This window comes from Watersipora subatra, chromosome 1, assembly GCF_963576615.1.
Source record: "Watersipora subatra chromosome 1, tzWatSuba1.1, whole genome shotgun sequence".
Lineage (NCBI taxonomy): Eukaryota > Metazoa > Bryozoa > Gymnolaemata > Cheilostomatida > Watersiporidae > Watersipora > Watersipora subatra.
In genome coordinates this window covers 22,436,799-22,462,880 of record NC_088708.1, presented here as the reverse complement: position 1 = coordinate 22,462,880, position 26,082 = coordinate 22,436,799, and the positions used below count along the sequence as shown (strand labels likewise).

The following is a 26,082-nucleotide window of genomic DNA, read 5'->3' as shown; positions in this document are numbered from 1 at the left end:
ATTGCCAATAATGTTATAAATAATATATATATACATATTATATTTATAATATCTCAGCATTGGTTCATTGGTCTTTTTGTTTTCATACCTGTGTCCAGTGTTGGCGATTGAAATCTAGCAATGAAAAATCAAGGATTTAAGAATCGAGGATTTAAGCTCGTTACATTCAAATCCACTCTTCATTCATAACCACTAGATCATTTTTGACTAAACTTTTCTTGTGGTGGCTACGTGCGTTTTCATGCGCTTCAGGCTGTGACTGAAGGTTTTGCAGTTTCACATTTTATGATGTCTTTCTTATTCCAGTTTAGTAAACATGAAGGTTCTTTGTAAAGCTGATCACTTTAGGGACACTGACTTTGATAGCAATTGTATTTATGTCTCAAGGTTGCTCCTTATAACTAACCCCCTCATAATTTATATGCGTAGATATCTAATATAAGAGAATATTTTTTACGGCTTCTAAAAGAACACGCACTATCATCACTGTGCCTGCCAAGTGAAAGTAGCATTGCATCGATATAGCGCTAATGATGTCATAACTAACACCAAATATTTAGGTTTCGTACTACATTACAGTTTTAACACTCTCACCTCACCAAACATGATTATGCCATTTTTAACCAAAATCAGTTAAAGTTTGATTAAAACAGTGACAAAACAATGACAAGTTTTGCTAGAATAATCATAATATGAGGAATGCATTCATATGACATGTGACATATGACATGTGACATATGACATGTGACATGTGACATGTCCCTAAATAACTAACAAAGACTATTGAAAACAGCTAATCAAAGTTTAGCTTACATTGTTTAGGCTCGTGCTAATCTTAATAATAACTAGAATAAGTGTAAAATCTATGCAATAAGTCTATAGATTATGTTCATAAATTATATTGAAGGCTATTATGTGATTTATCTAGGTTTCGATAGAAGTATACTCTTGTATTTACATGTATTGTAGATTATTAAATAAACCAAAGTGAATTTTCTGTACAAGTTGATAGGATACAAAAGTTCGTATTAGAATGACGTAAGCAGATTAAGTAACTTATATAAAAAAATTCTATATAGATATAATAAGAAAAGTACAAGACGTGCTGTGAGAATAATAACATCTGTAAAGCGAGATTCTATATGCATCTAGTAGAAAGCGAGTCGTTTACTACTTAGCATAGATATTAGCACGGATAGTAGGTATCATAATCATCGTCCATCAAGTATCCCGACGACGTATAATCTTCCTCCAAATCATTTGCCTGCTTCCGTATGCAACGGGCTCGTATCTCATCATCTGTTAGACAATTTTCTGTCTGATAATCAATGCCTAAAATTTAACAAACATAAATAAAATCAAAACTTTCAATATTCACTCAAAATACACCAGCTGGCTAAATGAGTAAAAGCACAGAAAAAAACTGTCTCAGTGCCAAATATTTCCTATCATTGATGTGGAATAAATCAATTAGATTTTACTCTCAGTTCAAAAAGTAATAACTTGCATGACCTGCTCGCATGACAAGCTTATGTAACCATAACATGGCACCCTTTAAATTCAATGTTTCTGTCAATGAATATGGCGTAAACTGCCAAACAGTTTTTTAGTTAGATAATAGTTAATATTTTAGGTTTTTGTTTCAGTGAAATTATCGTATTTATATTTGCTAAGCTTTAGTCTATGCCACGCCGGCAACATGTGAAGCAATGGTTCACAAGGTGAGTTTACCACGTGCTGCTCATTTGTTTCGAAGCTAACGCCAATTCTACCTTGGCTCTCAAGCTCAGATAAAAGAGATCAGTCGCAGCCAGGAATGCGGTGATTTTGTAAGATAATCTATGGTTCAAAATGTAACCGTAAGGAAAAAATCTCTTACATCATGCATGACCCATCATGCTAACAACCTTGCAATGGTTTTTAGTGTTGCTTATCATCTGTAGACAATGCTTAACTTAACCAAAATATTGCGAAAAAGTCTGTACCATCTGTGAGGCCTCCACAATATCTCATTCTCAGTAACTTGATAATTTAGGCAGTGTTATTAGGTCAGTGTTAGTTTCAGAATAGACTAATCATGAAAAAGAACTGTTTTAGAGGCTATGCTGTGCATGAAAGAACATAATCCATCACTTTTTATGAAAAAAACTGATTATTTAAAAAAAAAAATGCGAGTGCATTGAGAGGATAATTTCTATAGTCACTTCTACATGTAGATATACTTGCTAAGAGCTAGTTATACTTTAGTCCTTAGTAAAACAGGTAGTGAAAGCTCGTACCACTGCATGGCAATCCACCGTTGTCAGGCTGTGGGCACTTGCACTCTCTTGTTTGAACTTTAAATGAGTAAGTGTTGGAAGGCCTGCAGGCTGAGTAATCTGACCATTGACACCAACCTCCATCAACTGCAAAGGGGTATGTGATTAATTTGCTGATCATCATAGACGGAAAAAATGGTTGAATGAAAATTTTCATTCAGTTGTTCATCCGCAAGCAATGCTGAAATCTATTGTTAACTGTTCAATAATGTAGAAAAAACAACGGAACTTTTGTGTTTGCCACCTGAGAGTAATAAACAACATATAGTAACAATGTGTAGCGTGTTATTATATCTACATGCAGAGTTATTAAAAGTTATTAAATAGTTATTATTTTGGTGCTTATTAAAAGCACCAAAAGAAAATTTGCTAAAGGTTGTTTAGTACAAAAAACGTTGATCGTACAGATAGACATGTAGCTGATAGGCACAATTTACTCTGTACAGACAAAATAAATCCAATTTGAGATCTGCTCCATATGCCGAAACTGTCATATAATTGAACAGCTAGTACTGGTAATTTCACTCCATAACTCTAAGAAATACTATAACTTCTAATAAATATTGTGGGTAATATTACAAAAGGCATTAAAACGAATACATTAGAAAAACTATAAAAATAAACTAAATTGGAAACGAATAACTTATATGTAAAAACTCAAATCCATAAAGTGACAGACAACGAAAAAGGCTAGTGCGGTGCTTTACCTTAGAGACACGTAATCGGCTATGCAGGCTCAATGATGCATAGGTTTGGAAATAGAGGTGATAGTAACTCACAGCATACTTTACTCTAACAAAAAATAGGTAAAGTAAATTAATTTTACTTTATCATTTAAATAAAATAAAATAAATTTATTTACTTTTATTAATTACTACTAAAAACTTAATTTTAACTCAAAAAAAATAGAATAAAATATTTGTAAATAGGAGTTTGACCGTTTTACCTGCACAACGTTCATTATTTATGCAGCCTTGAGTTTCATTGTTAGATCCTTCGCACATCGCTCCTCCGTGTGCTGGCAGGGGATTGTTACAAGTGCGTTTACGAGTTTTGTTCCCTCGTTCTCCGGTACATGGTGGAGCCAAGCATGATCCCCACGGGTCCCACTCAGACCAGCCTCCATCAGCTTATGTAGTAAGAAAAGAATAATGCTAAATACTTGAAAAAATAAAGAGTTGATGCATGATGCATGATGGGTGGCAACAAATAAACTACAGAAGTTTGGATTAACTTGTGTTCTGGTTGACAAGACTATGTTAGTGTTTGTTCTTGAAAGAAACTCGCGTTCATTTTTAGTTGCTTACTTGGGCAAGGATTTGGATGATAGCAGGTTTCTTCATCTGTTGCTGATCCCACACAGTCGGCTCCTTTATTTTTCGGTTTGGGGGCTAAACATTCGCGCACTCTCTCCCAGACGCCTGAACCACAAGAAGCATTGCAGGGGCCCCATTCATTCCAGAGAGTCCAACCACCATTGACTGCAATAACACAAGTGAATGCATAGATAAGTTAGCCGGCCTATTTAAACACCTGTGTTCTACAGGCCTCAGGATGTATTGGTGGTACTAGATATACCTTTGAGTAAGCTTCTTGTGGGCAATTCCAGGAGCTGTTCATGCTATACAATGCTGCTAATTCCTTGATGTTAAAGGTTGACTTGCAACAAAATTCACATTACAGTTATTTGGTATCATAAGATTCACCATGTCTTACTCTGTTGTGTTGTAGGTGCAAAATATATGGGAATGTGATTACAAACTCTTAAAAGCTAAAAAACGAACAGTTAATCGCAGCCACACAAGACCGCTGTAGTTTGGATTCGCTTTCCAAAATGGCTCAAATGGAATGTAGTTTTTACAGGATGGCTTCTGTTTACACTTTCGTGCAACCTCATTCGTTGAAATATTTTCACAAATATACTTCACGCATTCAATAAAATTATGTCTATTGGTCTTACGCGTCTGTTTTATCGTCATTGTAATGCTGTCACTTTTAGCACTGATATCTTATAACTTACGGTAGAAAATTGTTAAACTTTTCAACCTTAGCTCGAATGAGTACATATCATTGTCTAATAATCATGACGAGCCTGTTGGTTACCTGTGATAATCGAAAAGTGCTGCAAAAATTATTTGCGAAGTATTGGGTCACATGATCAGATTATGACTTGACGATTAGATAATGCCGAAACAAAACTGTAAAGTAGTGAGCATCTATATTTGATACGGGGTCTTCGGTAAAACCCGAAGTGTTTGTCATAAACTAGTGCTACGATAAATTTTATATTGAGCTTTTTATTGGCCTTTCAATTCACGTGAGAACATCACGTGACAAGACGATAACCAAACTGTAATGACTACGTCAGAGAAATAAAGAGATTCCAATCTACGGCGGCTTTTCGTTTTTGAGCTTTTAAGAGCTTGAAATCACATTTCCACATATTTTGCACCTACAACACAGCAGAGTAAGGCATGGTGAATCTTTTGATGCCAAATAACTGTAATGTGAATTTTGTTGCAAGTCAACCTTTAAATATGTTAGAAAATAAAACTTTCTCACGTCCTTACAACTAGGGTTAAAAATTTAACGCTACATCGTACTATAACCTACGATTATTTCTTAGCTGTGAAAAGGTTTTTAACCATACATCCAATAATTTATGGTTACACCAGAATTGCAGTACCATTAAAACTGCTTGTAACTATAAGGGAACAGTTGCTTATGAGTCCTTTAGGATTGAAGGTAAGTAAATATGACCTACATTTGGGTTTTTAAAAAATCAGATGTCCGTTAACGATGCCAGTACAAGCAGCCAAAAGCTGGGCTGAATAAGTATAATATATAATATAATATAATATATAATATTATATAATATAATATATGCTATGTTATAGGCTGTATAATATATGCTGTATTGTGAAGCAACAATCTTAGGTGGGGGTCCTCCCATGTTTTGTGACGATTCTGACGACCCGACGACAGGGATATTTAAAAAGTGACAGACGAGACCACCATTTACCAATGTAGGTGACGAGGATTGCGTAAATAAGATTACTAAAGGTACGGCTGCACGTAACGAATTTTTCGTTGGTTCGGAGTTCTGGCCGAAATCACGAAAAACGCAGAATTAATCGGTCAAAATTCACAGAATTATTTGAGCTGTGCATGCCCACCAAGTTCGTCGACGAACGCTTTTAACAGATTAAACAAATTATTAGCGAGCACGATTCTAGCGGCTTTAGCAATTAGTATAGTCCAAGACATGTACCGTGACACACAATAAAAATACGAAAGCATTTCAACATAGAACACACGATAAAACTGTCCAAGTCACGCTATTTTTAGTTAGCGAACACGACTTGAGCAAATTTTAAGATATATGTAGTCCGAAAACATAATGCGACACACAAGAAAATTATTACAGAAAGTTATCATAGTAAATACGATGCAACTGACTTGTTTGCGCTAGAGATGTCGACATTCTCTACCGCAAAACTTTTGCTGCTAAAAAGGAAATATAATTAAAAAATAAACAAATTGTAGCTATAGCGTCCAAACAATAAATGCATTCAATAACGCAATCTAAGCAGTTGCATCGTGTGTACTATGTTGATTTGCACTTATACTTTTACTATTGTGTGTCATTATACGTCTCTTGGACTATACTAATTGCAAAAGCTGCTGAGATCGTGCTCGCTAGCACGATTCTAGCAGCGCAGAATAATTCTGTGTGTTTCAATCATTTCGTGATTTTGGTTAGAACCAACGGAAATTTTGTTACGTGTTGCCGTACCGTTACTAACTTATTATTTGTTCATAAATCACCACGGTCAACCGAAACTTCACTAGTTTTGGTTTGAAGCATCTGGCCCAGCATTTATAGACTGCCAATAATTAAAGCAATGAAATGCCACGACATTGACAGCAAATCCGTTTCCAAGTCTGTGACTGACAGTGATTATTAAAGGCAATCTCGGTCTATTTTCAGTACAAGAAATATAGCTCTAAAAACCTAAGACGGCTGTCACTCTTCGCGGAGTAATCAGCAACGCTCCCAAACATCACTAATATGTTTGTGAAGGTCGCTGGTTGAGCCATGCTTTTGGTTAGCAGAAGTTTAAACCTAGCGAGTTTCAGATTTTTAACGCAACCCAGTGCCACCAGTATAGATATTTGTATTAAAATAACGAATGTGAAGAAAGAGGTTGTTTTGGTTACCAATTTGAAAAAGGTGACAGTGATTTTAAAAGTGACGACAGTGATTTTAAAAGTGACGACAGTGATTTTTAAAGTGACTATTCTGACGACAGCTTTGTGTGGTAGGACCCCCTTAGGTTCTCTTTAACTGAGAAGAAAAAATATTACATACTTGGACACTTTGGTAGACCTCGACATTTTTCGCTTTTAGACGAAGACCCTTGGCATGTTGCTCCGTTGTAGAGGGGCGTCGGATTGGTGCAAGTTCTGTTCCTTACGATGATGCCCTTACCACATGTTGAGGAACAGGGGTATTCGACCCAATCAGTCCAACCACCATCCACTAAAAGTTTTTTTCTGATTAGGCCAACATTAAAGTTACAGCGGAAATATCGTGATGAATGTGACAAAAACTAGTGAAAAGACTTTTAGCAAGATCTCATAACTAGGGTATAATTTCATAATGGTTTCATATTTAGCCGTATTGGCTATATATATAAATTAGTATAAAATTAGATAGTGTACTTATCTTTTGTACAAAAGTACATTATCTAATTTTCTACTAATTTATACTGCTCCATTCTACGCAGAGCACTCTGATATTAGTTCTAGGTATGATAAATTTCAATACAAATATATATATTACTTTATTGCCAATAATTTAATTTTAATTTTGAATAGGAATGTTTTTAACGGTATACAACAATAAAATAACAAAAACAGAAAAAATGGCAGCAGTCAGCCATTCAAATCGATCTGCCAAGAGAACGGATATCAAGTGGAAGATTGTTAAAGCAGCTAGCAATGATATTTTCAAAATAATTGTTAGATGTATGCAATTCGTTCATATTACGTAAGTTGAAATGAGGTGAAAACTTGTAATTTCCCTGTAAAAAACTAAGACACAAACCATAAAGGATCTTAAAATGTTTCATTGAAGTAAAATAAACAATTAACATGCATGTAAATGTAGGTAAAGTAGGAAGATGCAAAGATTTAGAAAGACCACTCGTTGAAATAAGATACGCTGGAATATGATGATGATGTAGATTTGCAAGCACTGAGCACGAGCATTGATTTGTGTAGCACTGAGAGTTGTCTTACCCGGACAAGGCTGTACAGCGCACTCTTCGACTTCTTCAGCATTGTCGGGACAGTTAAGGCCGCCGTTACTAGGTACTGGGTCATTGCATCGACGACCCCGATATCGAACTCCTCCGTCGCAGGTGGCTGAGCAGGTGCTCCACGCATTCCACGGACCCCAAGCACCATCGACTACAAAGGATTTTTAATAAATAGTTTAAATGAGTATTTTTTTGTCTTTTTGGCCAAAGTTGCTTCTTTGGTTTAAGCTCATTGACAATTAGAGCTGTTTGGACTCAAAAAATAGATTTAATACAATTTCATTTGCTTGTTGTAAACTTAACCTTTTTCAGAGAAATTTTTGTGACAATTTCATGTAGCTATTCAACCATAACCCGATAATATTTTTATTGCTGGGTGTTACAATTTATGGGAGAACATTCAACATTTTTCAACAACCGTAAATGAAAAAGAAACTTTTTACAGATTATAAATTTGTTCAATCTATGAAAAAATTTTACCTTCTGTGGGGTTAGCAGAGATTTCAAGATAGAGCAATCTGTCTCGGTTTTCCTAAATTCTGCTTTAAAATGTAATGTAATGGTTTGTACAAAAAACATACTCAATACTAAAAATTATTAGCAGTAGAAGAGAACGCATTTGAAAATTGAATATTTTTTATATCAGCCTCACAGTAAGTTTACTTTAGTGTCAGCAGTTTATCTTCTTACTATTTTATCTTGTTCTTTATCTTCATACAAGTTTCAAACTATTAATAGATTTATTACTCAGAGATCGCAGTTCTGCAATGCCTGCGTATTTCCTTTAAGAATTGCAGTTTCTAACTGATAAGCGGTAACCATGGTGACCAACCATCTCACACGCCTATTGACAGTGATATATTAGATGAGGTGTGGTATCAACTGCAACAAAGCTTGTAGAGGTGAGGTCAAGATAGTTACTGAGAGTGTCTGGAGTGAAGAGGAACCGGAGATAGTTGGTAGTTTTCCTCAAGGTAGGTGTTTGAACATCAAATTGAAGACTTTCAGCTGAAGTTCAATATTGTTGCACTGTAAAGCTATAATAGCTTATGAAATACTTTGTATAGGCCTACATCGTTGAAAAAAGGATTCAAACTTATTTAAACAAATTTAGTAAAATTGTTAGTTTGAAAAAAATACTGCTAGTCAATTTACTGTAAGAAACTCTTTATCAAAAAGCTCAGTCACACTAGAGTGTGAAACATATACTAAGTGTCCATACAGCTGTAGTGTAGAGACGCCTGGTTGGGTAGATAAGCAGATTGTGCTTCCATAGAGCACTATTATAGTTGAGCAATGGTTGAGCGACGCCTTATGTCAAGGTCAACCAAAATCTATGCGCATGCAAAAGTGCGACGCCATTAGTTGCTGAGGCTGTTTCCATGGCACAAAGATGGTGCATCGCATCGGTGTGTAGCTTCCACACAGTGACACTGAATCATGAGAAAATGAGAGTGACATGGCTGTTTCCAAGGTGGAATTGTAGACCATATGGTAGAGGGGGGTGTGTAGCTACATAATGCTGGATGGAAACTTAGTAATAAAAGTTTAGTAGTTTTATCCTTTCCTGTTATGACCTTAGTTGAAAGAGTTTAAATATAGTTTACACCTGTTTATACTGTTACTGAGCGCAGTATTTGCTCACCTACATGACTAGTGCTCATATATTCATCATATTTAGCCTGTGTTACAGGAGAAAGATGCCACGCCTCAGCAAGACTGTCTATACCAAACGACAAACAAACTTATCATGGGCTGTCTGTTCTACGCTCATGTGTATCTGCTTTCCGATTGGACTAATCGCTGTGTTAGTCGCACTCAAGTCTGGTCGGGCGTGGAAAGATGACCGTCCAGAAACGGCTGGTGATTTGGCCGACATGGCTAAAACCCTCGCCCTTATCGCCATCCTCTGCAGCATTATATCCATCTGCATCTTTGTTGCCCTTCTCGCTTCCGGATACTTCTACCAGGTCTTGTACAACCTTGGGCTCATGCGCAAGGAAACAATGGATGTGCTAGTTGTTGCCCAAGGTGAGGATGCAGTCGAACCACCCAAAGAAAAGGAGCCAGAGTATGAGTACTACTATTACTACGAAACCATCGAAGTGCCGATAGACAATGATGATACAGCTACTAAGAAGGTTTCACAAGAGTAGAGGCGACAGTTGTTTCTTCTGGAATGATTTTTTTAGCAGTTTTTTGTCAATTATTAGCATTGTGGACTAGAGATAAATGCATAGCTCAACTTTTGTTATATCAGTGGTTAGTCAACTTTAGCTAAACTCCTGTTGGTGCTCACTTTCATATATAATCAGAGTTGTCCCACCTATATATAAGATTGTGTGTGTCAGCGTTAATTAAGTTTTTTTCCAAGGGCCAAACTAGTTAGAGCAGAGCGTCTTTATAAAGACTGCTCACTCGCTTCAATTATATACATGTAGTTGTTGTTAGTAATAGTAAAGGGGCTAGTATGATGAAGAATTGCTAGCAGCATCTGTACCTTTATGCGCAATACAGAGCATATCAATCAGACAGCATGTCCAACAGACCAGCTTTTATCCGATTTATACTTGAAGGGTTACTTCGGGTGAACAAGATTCCATAATGCTGCGTTAATCAGCTTTTTAAGCCGTCGTTTCCATAGCGACTAAAAATTAATTCGACAACTGCAAGAGAGATTACAGTGTAGGCAGAAACGAAGTAGCATCTCTTCCTCGCCTGTCAAATACTGAAATGGTGGAATGCACTGATGCATTACGCTAACCATTAAATGGCTTTACCATTGCCAGGCCGCGATAGAGTGCTCTTCTTCTAAGCCTGACCTGATGTAGCGTGATGTCCCATTATACAAGCTAACAATACCTGTACTATACAAGAAGAAGCTCATTTTTGAAAGGCAATTCGTAAAAGAATGAGTCGTAACGTCTAGCTCTACAATACTCTTCCAGCTTGTTTGTGAGCAGACTTGTACAGAGATTATAATAATGCCTTTAAATGCTTGGCTTTGCTTGCCTCTGAAAGAGCATATTCTCAGTACTGTAGCTCATAACCTGGATTCCATCCAACCCGAGGGGTTTGGTGATTCAGTCTCAGGTGTTTGGTGGAAGTCTCTCAGGGCACATAGATTTACAAGGCCATGTCTTATAAAAAGATATGTAATTCGTTGCTGTTGTGAGGTCAAGCATTGTATTGGTTGTGATCTTTGAGCACAGTCATGTTAATGCACGGTTTATTTTGTGCACCAGTAAAACATATACCTGCCTTGAGTGTGAAAAAAAATCATATTTAAGTTTTCAATGAATAAGGGTTCTATGAAAGCGGTGGAGTTTAGTATGTCCTACAAGGTTAAGAACCTTGTAGGACATTAAGAAGTAGCTTCTCCTAGTAAAAAGGCAATGACATCTTCATCTTACAGACTTACACTATGAAATAGTGGTATGCTTTATGACTGCTAACACCTTTCTGCAGAGCTATTTTTCTATATTAAAAGAAACCAACCTGGGCAATCAGGAGCATCCACACACGGCTCCTGTTCTGTAGATCTCCCAGAGCAGGTAGAGTAGCACGTCCGCTCTCTTCCTCGAGATCCGACCATACAAGTGACTGAGCAGGCAGACCACGCACTCCACTCGGACCAGCCTTCTAGGCCAACAGTGCTCGGTGTGGTGATTGCTACTGGGGAGGCTGTAGTTGGAGGTAATTGTGCCCCGGGACATAATGTGCACTCGTACTTCAGGCCTCTTTTTCCCATTTTTACCTAGAGTGTAATTCATTTAATGCTGTGCAAATATTGGCAATATTAACGGAATGTTGATGTAATAAAATTGGTGGCAAGATTGCTGACTTCCTATTTCACAAGGTTTATTGTAAAAAGGTGGCCAAGGCCGTTTTGTTCAAAAATTATTATAAAGAACAAGTAGAATATTTGTATGACGCTCTGAGCCCTTCTTTTGAGCAGATCTGGTTCCTGTTTGTATGTACACCAATAGCCTATCTTCATTTACATACAAACATAAAAATATGCCACATTGGTATTCTGTTTGTAAGTATCAGGAAACTTGTAGTCTATAAGCCATTTAAAAAGTTGATTCACCAAGTGTATTTGCAGCATGGTCTAAATTGCATTCTTTTTATCAAAATCTATGACATTTGATTAAAATAAACTTATAATATTGGTTGAGTACCTCCGGTGTTCTAGAAGGAGCACATAAAGACACCAGAACTAGGTGGTCACTCACAAAGCGCAAAGTTATCTTTCATATCTGACACTCTTCTGTAGGATTCACAGGCTAAGTATTTCAACCATATTAACAATATACCAAAAGTATATCAACTGTACTCACTGAGATAGGCAACAAGCCTAGAACTAAAGCTATGTTCTGACAGGAAGTTTCGTTATAGTTGATTTTGGCGATTAATATTTTTGAAGTAGCATTGGGAACACTTTTCGGGGTTTCCGTATAAACGTCTTGGTGCATATAATTGGTAATTGCTGTAGCACAATGCACAGAAGCAGTGATGGTAATGCCCCCCCCCCCCTTCCTCTCTGTCACAAGAACTATATGTGACAAACCCATGAGTTCTTTATAAGATAGAGAATGAAGCGTAGACTTAGCTTGCTTGAAACATGCTTATCAGACAACATATCACAGATACAAATTCATTTTAGGAATTCAGGTTATTCGTGCCTATTGGCACATACGTTGTATTTAAAGAGTATTAAGCTGGTCATGTGCACAGTTGATGCTAGTCAGCAGTTTTTCAACTGTAAATAAAATCTATTTGTTTTATTCCACATCAATCGAAAAGAATATTTGGCACTAGAACAGTTCTTCAAGCTTTCATTGTTTTGATGAGCAGATGTATGGTACTGTGCCAAATAATACAATAATTATTAGTTACTAGCTCAGCTGTACACTGGCTTCTTGTCAAATGCACTTCCAGAATCAAAGTATCTGGATCATGACCTGGTTTGACTGGCGATACCGGCAACGGCAAATCGTTATTGCCACAATTAGGATGAAGAACAGGCTTGAAACTTCGAAAAAACAACATACTAGTTAGTAATTAATCACCTATCAGAGTAAAACATGCTGACAGCTTTGCTGATAAGGTTACAGGGTCATGTTGACAGTTTAGTTCATTTGTTAGAATCAGTCATCTTCATTTCGGCTTTTAGCCGGGCGAACTTCCACCTACTAGGATAATTTTATTTTTAGCTTACCTAGGAAAGAGGTTTTACAAAGTTCAATTGGAGAAAGTTTTGAAAGGACTATTAGTTGAGAAGATATACCAGGAGCGTGTCTTTATACCCAATACTGGTATAAACAGAGTATCCATGTAATATTTCCATACTTAGCGCGATCCAATACAAATCAATGTTATTCGATTATTGCAAACTTTTTACGTATTTGCCAAAGGAATTCACAGAAAACTCTTTTGCGTGTGATTCAACTAATTATTGCTAGGAGAAAAACCTTGTATGATAATATCAGCAACGGCAGCCACGTAGACTAATGACAGCTAGTAGCAGGTACATTTAGTAACCAGAACAGTGCAACTGTTTTACTTTTTCAATGAAGCAATTAAAATAGCTAGTCATGGTTGAGCAGTAAAGATCTATATAATAACCTCCTAGTTTAGTCACACCTCAACTAAGAGTGGAACTCAGTAGCGAAAGTAATCTTTTACTGGGCTCACAAAAGCCGACATAAAGTGTGAACAACTATCGTAATATTATGAAGTATAACTGATAAACATCGACTGCATGCTCAAGGTTTATTATATCTTTTGTGGCTTGATTTTTCTCTCCAAAATCAGTTCTGTTTCATGCTTCCGCACTTCGCAGGTAACTGAAGAGTGCAAAAGCACAAAACCAAACCGCAGTGATTCCAGAGAAGAAAATTAAACCAAAAAGATAAGTAGTCATGCTATTTCAAAAAACGGGCCACAAAAAATTTAATACAAAAGGTAATTGCCATGTGGTGTCATAAATACAAAAACAAAAGTTGTTACAAAGAAAACTTGAAACTACTAAACTTCGGTTTAGATCTTATCTCTTTATCTTCTGCAAGATATCAGTACTAAGTGCTGAATTACACTCGAGAGATATTCAACAGGCCAGAGCAACTGCGAAGTGAGAAAGAAGTATAAGTTGGAAAAATTAATAACTAATATTAAAGAGAGAAAAATCAAGTTAAAACAAAGCCTGATACATTGTAATGTGCATGTCAAAATCTCATTTTGATTCTGTCCCAAGCGTCAAGCAAACTACATATGTTGAAACATCAAATTGGACTTGATTCTACTTACAAACCATTGAAAAAGTAACGGATTTAATAATAGAAGTAGGAATATAAATGATGAAAATAATAAAAGTAACAATGATGTTTTTTTTTAAAATAATTATTTGTATTTGGTATAAATGAAATGCATTGCAAATCTAAATGGCGAGGGATAAGCTATAATCAGCCAATGAGAAGTCAATTATTAAAATAGCTGCTACTGTAATACCAGGTTGTTATATAAACTTTGTTTTTAATTTTAATAAAAATTCAATGACACACTCGTCACAGACACAGTTGATCAAAAAAATACTGCTCATGAGAAAAACCGACCAAAAAAATTTTGAACTAAAACATTGTCAAAAAATGATCAAATCATTGCTAGCAACCAATATGGTGATTAGACCAGATCACAAGATGTTTTTATAAACAACGAAACTAAAAGGTGGAATTGTAAAATAAAAACAAACATTTTAAAAATAGAACCGTAAACTACCAACATTGACCTCACTCTGGCAACCCCCCTACAATTATTACTACCAGGAAGGTGGTCAGGTAGCTAATTAAAATAAGTCAATATTATAAAGTGCCATAAACTGACAGACAAATATTGAAAGTTTATTTGTAAGCAATATCGATCCTTCAAAAGATCAACCTAATTTTTGTATTGGGCGATGGCTATTAATGACTTCTCACGCCAGCGACGACCAGTGGGAAAAACTTATATAGATGTGTTTTATGTTTAGAATCATCTAACCACTGGCATCTGACCACACACATGCTAAACAGCGTTGCACAAATACCTACACATAGCACATGGTTTCTTGTTTGTTCGCTGCGACAAATAACAAAATCGCAAACAATATACAGAGCAAAAAGAAAACGTTTTCTAATAGTCACATATTATGAGTTAAATCAGTTCAAATGGCTCAAATAAGTTTTGTATCAGATCGATCCTTGCAAGGAAAAGGCAAAGGTCGGTTAAACCACGTAAAGTGTATAACTCTTTATTGGCATTGGTAATTATCAACAAAAGGGTGTTTTTCATCAAAAAAAACAAGTAAAATCAAAAACAGCTATCAAGAATTATTGAGTGAGTTGAACAAATGTGTTTTGAAAGTTGGTAATCTAATAGTATTGGACTGTCAAGATAATGAATAATGAATTGTAGTGATAGTGGATAAGGAATTGTAGGTTGTAGTAAAAGAAAGTTCATAAGCTGAAACATATGATGGTGGATGTAGTATGTTGGTGGCACGGAATAAAAATCGATGTTTGTCATATGTGTAGAAGGATAAATACAAACATTCTGGGTATAGTTTATGCAGGATTTTAAAACCTGTGACACAAATGCAGAAATGAGTAAGTTTGGGATAAGGCATGTTCATAGATTTTGTGATAAACATTGATTAAACACTAAAAAACCTTTACACGTTTTTAAGCTAAAAAAACGTTTTATACGCTTTTTCGTACTGATTAAATCAGAGGTATCAGACAGCAAAAAGCTATAATTTAATAAGTTAATTGTAATATTAGTGTACATATAACTTGCACCATTTGCTACTAGTTAGTAATATTGCATGCAAGACTATGACCTCTCTTCAGAGAGTTGAATCACTGTATCAGTGGAGTCAGCATGTTTATCTATCAATCAAAAGAATGGAAAGGAAACTAAAGAAAACATAACATTGGCTTCATCATCAACCACCATAGTAAAGGGCTAACAATGAGGCAGCACAGCACATACAAGTGTTGGAAAGTCTTGTCAACTAGCCAAGCCAATAATCAAAAATATTTTACATGGTACATGCAAGATGTCTACATGTAGTTTTGTAAATGTGCATACACTTTTACATGTATATGGATACACTTGTACATGTATATGGATACACTTTTACATGTATATGGATACACTTTTACATGTGTATGGATACACTTGTACATTTATATGGATACACTTTTACATGTATATGGATACATGCACCTGTATGTGAATACATGCATTTGCATACACACACTCGTCATTATGTACTGCACTGTGTCTTTTGAGATTCTTTGTAAGTCAAATACAAATTTAGAATTCTTAGTAATTTTATTTGTCTCTGACCAACTGTAGATGCACTTTGTAAAGTATATTTTGCATGTCAATTGGAGATGGACATTGTAGATTCTATATGCCAATCGTAGATGGACATTGTAGATTCTATATGCCAATTGTAGATGAACATTGTATATTCTACATAGCAATTGTAGATGGAAATTGTATATTCTACATGCCAATTGTAGATGGACATTGTATATTCTACATGCCAATTGTAGATGGACATTGTATATTCTACATGCCAATTATAGATGGACGTTGTAGACTCTACAAGTCAACTGCAGATGGACATTGTATATTCTACATGCCAATTGTAGATGGACATTGTAGATTCTATATGCCAATTGTAGATGGACATTGTATATTCTACATGCCAATTCTAGATGGACATTGTAGACTCTACAAGTCAACTGCAGATGGACATTGTATATTCTACGTGCCAATTCAAAATGGACATTGTAGATTCTACTTGCCAATTGTAGATGGACATTGTAGATTCTATATGCCAATTGTAGATGGACATTGTATATTCTACATGCCAATTCTAGATGGACATTGTAGACTCTACAAGTCAACTGCAGATGGACATTGTATATTCTACGTGCCAATTCAAAATGGACATTGTAGATTCTACTTGCCAATTGTAGATGGACATTGTATACTCTACATGTCAGTTGAAGTTGGCAGTGAACTATGCCAATGTCCACTATCAGAGGACTTGCAAGAAGGAAACATAGTGTTCTTGCTATACTGCCTCGAGAAACTTCAGGAGGGAATGAGAGTAGCTGCTGTTTTTTTATGACTAGGATCAGCTGTCTAATGTTCAACAAACACTCAGAGTTCATTAAAAGTTACAATGGAGATGAATATAAACATGTACTGTGGCTATAAACAGGCTATCAAAGTAATGTGCATGCATACCATACATACCACCATGTAGATAAATCACATGAAGATATAAAGTAAGCATGCTATGCTTTTTCAGTCACATGTAAGTTAACTTTAAATTTACAGTACATGTACTTGGATATGTGTACATCTACTTGTATATGTGTGCATGTACTTGGATATGTGTGCATCTACTTGTATATGTGTGCATGTACTTGTATATGTGTGCATGTACTTGTATATGTGTGCATGTACTTGTATATGTGTGCATGTACTTGTATATGTGTGCACGTACTTGTATATGTGTGCATGTACTTTTATATGTGTGCATGTACTTGGATATGTGTGTCTGTTCTTGGATATGTGTGCATGCACTTGTATACGTGAGCATGTAATTGTAATATTGTATACGTGTACATGTACTTGTATATGTGTACATGCACTCATTTATGTGTACATGCACATGCATATGTGTAAATGTACCTGTATATGTGTATACACAACATACTTGTGTATGTGTACGTGGGGTTATGTAAGTGTACACGCACTTCTATATGTGCAATATCGTGTCAACTGGTCATATGACACTCATACACAACTTCTTTGTATAGTAACAACATGTCAACACACTGGTCATATGACTCCCATACACAACTTCTCTGTATAGTGACAGCATGTCAACACACTGGTCATATGACTTTCATACCCAACTTCTCTGTATAGTGACAGCATGTCAACACACTGGTCATATGACTTTCATACACAACTTATCTGTATAGTAACAACATTTCAACACACTGGTCATATGACTCCCATACACAACTTTTCTGTATAGTAACATGTCAACACACTGGTCATTAGAGGTGGAACGAGACAGGTTTTTTAAGTTCGAGACGAGACTCGGGACACTGTTTTGTAAAAATTCAAGACTCGAGACACGAGACAGTAAAATAATGAGCATTTGGTGACGATTTCACTACGCAAGGACTAAAGCACTTGATATATGAAATTGATAAACCTCTGCTTAAATTGAATTTTTTTCCTGGTGTAAACAATTTAAATACAACATTTTAATAGCGATATGCATGTATTTTTGTAAACAAAAGTGACAAACAGCTCTAAAATAGCAAAGTTATATATTTCTTAGAATTTTGAGCTTGATTGATAATAATTATTATAAACATATTGCTTTGTAGGCCCACATGTATATTTTTACCATCTATTGAATAGGTCTTACTTTATATTGTAAAGAAATGCGTAATGAAACCGACAGCTGCCGATCTACAAAGAAGTACGGCAACTAAAAGAACACGCGATAACACTTTCATTCTTATCATTTCATTTATGTTAAGTTTTGTTTTTGTAATAACAGTAGTATGTGAATTATATTTAAATTGTACGAATTATTAGTACGAAATTATATGAATTACTGTAGGCCTATATATTCTTATATTTAACTAACGATATGTCATTGTTACCCGGAACACGGACTATGGCCGACACGGCCTTTAGTTCGTTTCTCCGTGTCCGGGCAAGTTTTACCCGCAATTGTTTGTACATAAAAGAGGCCCGAATTTTATGAAGGGCAGTTGGTCTTTAGACACGATACGATAAAATACAGATATTTTATCAGCAACAGTCTTATTTATTAAATCGGATTACCGGAGGGTAATTGGATACGACCCGGTATATGTTTTAAGGACACAGAACCGGACTACAATGTATTAACAGGGCAGTTGTCCGGACTACATGATTAGTAGTGACAACATGTCAACTCACTGGTCATATGATGCAACGAGAGCCTGTTCTGTGAAGCATTATGCTGTCGTATAGAGGATGTTTTGTAGAACTCAAATGTTTTTTAATTTTTTATTAAAATTCCACTTCATTTGCTACATGAATGCTATGTATTTCATAAATAGTATCACTTTGTGTACCTTCTTTGAAAAAGCTAGTAAAAGCAGTGCAACGCGCTTGATTCCATGCCCAGTATTTTTGGCATAAAACTGCTTTCTAGCCCAAGTTGGTGACAAAAGTGGTTCGACGGGTTAATTTGTAACACAATGGCTCGACTGCCTTGATTAACGTCTCTATTCAATGCTACAGTATCCTTTTATGTCTATATCAAAAAGAGGGCTGAGTTCGCAACCAGTTACAAAGAGGTAAATGAACACACTTCTCAAACAGCCCATAGCATTCTTGTAACCATGATAAATTGATATCTGTGATTGTCATTTGCTACAAACACCATTTCCCCATCAGCAAATATTAACCCTGCAAAAAGCCTGTCAATAACTATCCACAAACCATCCGGTGCAGAACAAGCCGGAAGGGCATGCACTGAGTTTTTACTCGCAATCAGATATCAGCGGTGAGTGGCTTAAAGATTTTCTTTCGTTGAATACCCCACAACCAAGATCTATGCTATGGCAATTATACTTCCTTCAACCTGTCAATATTTCGACAGCCTATTCAGGTGCTTGCCTTAAAATATGCTATATATTCCTACTTCAAGTGGGTTTTGCAGATTATTCCAAGTTATCTATGTACAGCAATAACTGTATAAAGATCAATATCACATGCCAACAAATCGGGATTAAGATGTGGTCAGCAAAGAGTAGATGATAGTAAATATTAAGTGTGGTTCATCTTTAGTAGCATTTCATAAAACACATAAAAAACATGAGATTTTTGTGGTCTGAGCATTAGTGTGAGGTGTTTGACATACAACTTTCAAACTTGTATGGAATTTTACAGTAAATAATATTATGTCAATCTTTTGTTCTGTTGGAGATAATGTAGCCTGTTCTGCTTATTTCAATTTGGGAAAAGAGAATACATCGTCTGAACTCAGGACGTAGCATACTACCGGAAAAAAATTATCTCATTTTTCTGCTAAAAATCAGCCAACACCCTGATGCTTATTTGGCTCTGTTTATAAAAGAGAGTATCTGCAGGAAGTCTTACGCAAAATCTCCACCGACTAGTATACAAATTTTCTAGAAAGGAAAGGGCAAATCAAATGTTATGCCTAATAAAGTTTATAACGCAATGGGCATCTTTCAATGCAATTGCTTATTACCTTAGACCTGATTGAAAGTGCAAGACTGATAGCTTCCAGCAAAACCGACTAAGACTAAAAATATTTTCGAGTTTGAAGTTATCAAATCGTTTAGCTGATTATGATTCTGTTTATTCTAAATAACTCAGGTCAGCAACCTGAAAGAAATTTGATGAGTTCCTTTGACCACAGAAAATCGTTATGGTTTCTGCTCCTGGTCTTGAGTGTGCTTATAACTGTTAGACTTTTTATTCCTATAAATTATACAAACATCCTAATAATGTGATTGCATTTATAGGATTTATAACATGAGCATTTCGCAAACTTTATATGGCATTAACTTTCCCACATGGAGATCTGCATCAAAAGCAATTTTGGATTTGCCTCACTTAATCTGGCCTTCAGGCGATGGTCAGCCCAAATGCTGTTGACTACACATTTTACTGCTGCCCACAACCTACATCATATAGCAAATTGTTTTAAAAATTGAGATATATTTATAATGAATTCTAAAATAAAATATTTTATGTGTGCTCCTTTTGTAATATTTTTACGAATTTGACAAAACAAAAAGAATTCAGGTAATACGTAACTTTACTGACATTTAAGTTTTTGCAATCGTGATACAATATTCCTTGTACTGATAGACAACAGCACGTGGCAATTTTTAATCAACAAAATTACCTAACTGAAAAAAATTGAAAATATTTTTGCTTTTCTATAAATTAACACAGCTTGCAATGCCCAGATCTTCCGCAATAATATTTATTTTAAAATATTTAAATTCCTTTTAATGAGGAAAATGGTTGTCAGTAACTATTTAGTAATAATTAAAAGCCTGAAGACACCTGCTGCCACCTTACATCACTGAAGACACCTGCTGCCACCTTACATCACTGAAGACACCTGCTGCCACCTTACATCAATGGAGAAGCCCAAAACCATTTAGTTGTTTAGAGTGAATGGTACGCAGTACAAAAAAGCTATAAACGTAGTACTAACAGTGCTACTGTACAGCAGTAGTTGACCTGTACTGATGTGCTACAATACATGTCAGTACTGTAGAACATCAGTACAGATCTAGACTGGTCAGTGTACATGTCTTTGTTACATCACGTTCAGCTAGAGAGAGTCTAGCACTACAGAACACAGTTCTCAGCGATGGATAACTTTGTGTCAAATTAGGGTAAGATTTAGACTATAGATACAGAGTAAACGATATTAATAATCAAAGTATCACAATAATCTAGCCCTAGTTTATGGTGGTGCTCTAGCACTCCCCTCCCTCCACTGTTATCAACAGGTTGAGAGAACCGACTATCCTGCCTTCCCAAGAATTGAAAATAGATGACTTACTAGTGGATCTTCTGTGTAACCAACTCCTCCATTACGGCAGCAGCCATTGGGACTCCGGAACGGTCTGTCACGAGATTTATAGATGACACCTCGACATACCGATTTTCCTGGTGGTCCACTTTCATGCATCTTCTTGAAACAGTGTAAATTGCCTTTAACTAAAATTTAATGCCTGCGGTTATGCACTTGTGGAAATTCTTTGGAATGCTAACCAATATCAATAATATATTTATATAGAGAAAACCACAATGTATACATAACAAGGAGAAATCATCTGTCAAAGAAAGTTTTGTTTGTTAACGAAAACAAATGTTGTTGTTGCAGAGAGAAGAGCCTCAGTCAGGATTACTCGAACAGAGATGGCATAAAATGGCATGAGTTGAAAGGTGGAAGGAGAAGACCTCTCAACCTAAAAAATATGTCGTGTCATAACTCATAACGATCAACCTTAGGGCTCTTGAGACAATAGGCGGCCACTATGGAAATATATTTTAAATGTGATGTAAAATGCAGCAAACTTGCCTGCACCACCAACAAGTGCAGTTAGTTTATCATATGCACACTAAGAATAATTCTTTTAAATTTGTATAATTCTATATGTAATCCCACGACCAAATACGAGCGAAGCGATTGTTTGAGAGCTTTATAATAAATGCATATGTGCACACAACTCACAAAAATTATTCATCAACACTGTCGCAAACCCTCGTACCGAAATCTTATCAACAAATTTAACCATTTTTCATTGGAGTCGTTTAAGTATAATAACGGTACAAAACACATATAAACCTATTTAAATATGTTACCAAGTCTTTGAAATTTGTAGACAATATCCTAAAACTTACTCATTTGATCGGATAATACATAACTAGACAGATTAATTTGGCCTAATATCGATATTAAAGTCTGACAAGCCTTTTAAAATCAAAATTTAGACCGGCCAACGAAACGCCGATAAAGCTGTGCAACTGAGAGTAGAACCATTAAGTCGTGCATATTTCACAAGAAAAACGTGCACATTTCACCAGTCTATGGCATTGTCCAATTGCCGAAGGTTCTAATATCTTTCCGTTTTTAATATCTTGCAAAAATTTTTAATTATAGAAATAATTATTCGATTTTGTTAATTTATTATAAGATTTAATTATAAGAATAATCATTTGAATTTATTTATCCGAAAGTTTCTGCAATCAACGTAGACCATTTGAGGCGTAGACCGATTTACAGGTACGAAATTGTGGTACACAGTTTATCAGCCTATGTTTTATTTGTCCAATTACCAAAGGTTTCATTAAATTATTTAGATCGTTAGCCAAAATTCTTTACATCTTATGTACAAGCTAGGGCCAAACTACAATGCCCCTTTATGACGAGAACATTTTTTTATTTTGCTCCAGTTTGCAGAAAACTTCCAGGCGCGTGAATTCTGATGCTCGCTTTTTGTTACAGAACGCTATCAAAACCATTCTACATTCAACACAACCAACTTTCAAACTGTGTATATTACACAGCAGCTTGCCATTTTACTTCTAATATTGCATTTCAGAGATGTAATAAACATATTCCATTATTGATGTTGTTAAATTACATACAGTACAGTAGGTTAGGCCTACAGCTTTAATTAATATCTATTTTATTGTTGTAAAACATAGGTTTGAGATAATAGTAGATTAGGTGTGAGTTTTATACAACCTTTTGTTTTGCATAATTGACTTTTTGAATTTAATTTCAAAACAACTTGACAACTACCATGGACATACAACTTTCCAGAACACCACGCAGTGGCCGTCCAAGTGTCTCTCAATTATTACAGCTCAATAGTAGGATAAATAGAAGGTCCTCACAGTAACCATTAACATCAAATGCTAATGTTCAACAACAGGCTACTCAAATTAATAATAACAACTCACCTGATTCAGAGAATTCTTTAGTAGATGTTGTAGGCGATGTAAATGACATGGACTTGGCAGCCCCTTTGTTTCCAGATGATGATGGTGCTCCCTCAAATTTATTTTATATCATCTCGAACAACTCTCATTTACACTATACTTTGTCAATTCCTGCTGACAACTACTTTTTCAACAAACAGCAGTACCCTTTCTTTTTTCCATTATTACTTTGGTCGTGGGCTGTATGACAGTGGAATTTCTAGTTTAGTGTATGATCAGAAAGTTCAAACAGCAATTTATACAAATACAGGACAACTCGGATAGCTCAAACTTCACGGGACCGAGCGAATGTGTTCGAGTTATCAGACCATTCAAGTTATCAGAGCACTGTCACAAGTTCATATATTTATTAGTAGATACATGTACATATACAAACTGTATATAAATCAAATGCATAGATGGCTTGTTGCAAATTAAAAGGCTTCTGATGTAAAGCTTTAAAAAATTGTATCAGAAAGTATAGATACTTTTCTATCACTTGAGATTTGTTTGTTGTTTTAGGTGATGTGACTGCCAGGACGTTTTCAGAATAAAATTGGCATAACTTGATCGCTGTTGAAACGCTCAGAAAAAAGGACATCTTTTTTTAGCCTATTAACCAAGATCAATTTTGCCGATTTTTCTTTAAGTTTATCCAAAGGTTATCTCACTTTTCCTTGCCATCGCAAAGCGAATGTTTGGTAAAATTTGATTTTTCGCAAACCTTTAGAAAAGTCGTTAACAAAATTATTTTGCCGATGATAGTAATAACGACGCCAAAGAACTACTAAAAGTTTAATGTTTATCTCTATGGCTTCGAATAAAGTAATATTCTCTAGCGATAACAACTGTCTCGGTAGCGGTTGGGAAAAAACTGTTCGAGTTAACGATGTTAAGGTCAAGTTATCTAAAGCAATTTATCATTGCGTGGGAACGGACCAAACAAATCTGTTCGAGTTAACCATGTGTTCGAGCTATCCGAGGGTGAGTTATCCGAGTTTGACTGTAATTCAATATTTTATCAAACTGTTTTTTAAAAACTATAGCCGTACTTTAGCTTTGATAACTAGCATTGATAAAATTTAACTTGCCCTTTTAGAACCATGTATTTTTTGACTCGATGCTTTATAACAGTCTAGTTGGCAATAAGAATGTATGGGGAGTCTAACAAACTCCAACAGCAGCTGTCAATAACAGGCTGACTACTCAAAGAAATGAAGTTGAACAAACCTAAAGGGTAACCTTATTGCGAGGCATCAGCATAGACATAGACATCAGCATAAACACCAGAACTACTCAGAGTTTAGCAAATCAAGCTTCAAACTTCTTCATAAAAAGCTTGTAACTTGGTAAACCATTCAGCACCGGTTTCCTTTTAATAAAGTTTAATTGATTGTAATACTTAAAATTTATTTCAGTAAATGGTTCGTAATAGATTTTTAATATTTATCCTTCTTCTTTGCTTCTTCCCTGCAAGTCTTATAAAAGTAATTTGAGTGTGAATTAAAGGAAAAAGATATGAAAATTATCAATTTAGTCAATTATATACTTATAACACCTACACTAACTACTGTTTGTCTTCTTTGTACCGCTACTAGTCTAATCACTTTTACAAAGAACAGCCTGCCTAGGGTGTTTTTAAAAACAACTAAAAAAGCTAGAAAAACTTCCAAAAACCACATATATGCCAAGTAAAAGCTTTCTTTGTGACATGTAAATAGGTTTGACACATTTTTCCGTTATTGTGTTTTATTTGGCTTTTATACATACATGTAGTATATTTATGCTTTTATACATAGTTCATGAGTATCCAGTAAAGTACTTAAGCTTGTACTAAATGCTTCTATAAACAGCTGAATTCAGTGTGAATAAGTGTACAAGGCACTCTCACCAGACAGTTTAACCACATTAAGTGCTGGGAGATAAAATATGAGCTCACATAGATATACACTTACACGTACTATGGAGTATTAGCTTAGATAACAAGGAGCAGCATATGTCAGCAATGACTAGACTAGAAATATCCTCAAGTCAGCCCTGGACAATACAGCCGAGTAAGTCACATTACCTTACAAAATTCATCCAATAACATATGAAAAACAGCATATCCTAAGTAAAAGGTTTCTTTTTGACACGTAAATAGATTCGACACATTTTTCCAGTAGTTTGTAATATCTACCAAACCTAATGTGTGTGTATCTGGTGAAGATTTAGGATGGCTTGAAATATTGAGCTAGCAAACATATTGCTCGTCTCTAATGTTGATGAAAAACTTTTTACAAGGATCACCACCTTGGAAGTTCAGCAATTTGTTTGAACACAGAAAGGTTGCTTCATTTAGTTCACATTTTCCTTTTTCATCATATTTATAAACGATTTTGGTTTTTTTCAACATTTTCAAAGTTTGAACAAACAGTTGAATATCTTATTTACAACCGGTTTCACTTTGGATTTAAATTATTGTTCTTTTTATAGATTTTGTTTGTTTAAGTTTTAAAGGAATGTAGTTTCTGCAAACTTTTCAAGCGAACAGTATTTGCTTAAAAAGTGTGTTATATAGTCTATAGGTGATCAGCATGTATGTTCAAACCTGAAAACACTCACACTGTTTTATACAATTAGACCCACACTCTGTCAAGAATCTCTACTGAAATGTTGGATTTCAAGCTACTCAAAAGCATCCCTGATAAACTTACCAATGAATAAAAGTTCTAAGAAGAAGAAAGCTGTCAAAAAACTCTTCATATTCCATACCGAGTCCATAGTAGAAGAGTCAGCGATGAGACTGGTGAATGAATGGCAGCGGGGAACTTGAGCATTGA

At 35.5% G+C, this 26,082-nt stretch overlaps 2 protein-coding genes across 2 annotated transcripts; one reads left to right on the top strand and one right to left on the bottom strand.

The window, feature by feature from the left end:
- Positions 1-943: 943 nt before the first annotated feature.
- LOC137410510 (coadhesin-like) lies at positions 944-26,082 on the bottom strand. The gene is made up of 9 exons (XM_068095938.1): positions 25,957-26,082; positions 21,333-21,490; positions 11,141-11,399; positions 7,623-7,793; positions 6,691-6,861; positions 3,626-3,799; positions 3,265-3,447; positions 2,280-2,405; positions 944-1,332 (listed from the first exon to the last, which is right to left on the bottom strand). Exons 1-9 carry the CDS (start codon positions 26,021-26,023, stop codon positions 1,187-1,189), a joined length of 1,455 nt encoding a protein of 484 aa, XP_067952039.1. The 5' UTR covers positions 26,024-26,082; the 3' UTR covers positions 944-1,186.
- Positions 8,503-10,174, top strand: LOC137409371 (uncharacterized). The gene is made up of 2 exons (XM_068095558.1): positions 8,503-8,616; positions 9,336-10,174. The coding sequence occupies exon 2, from the start codon at positions 9,343-9,345 to the stop codon at positions 9,796-9,798; it is 456 nt and encodes a 151-aa protein (XP_067951659.1). The 5' UTR covers positions 8,503-8,616; positions 9,336-9,342; the 3' UTR covers positions 9,799-10,174.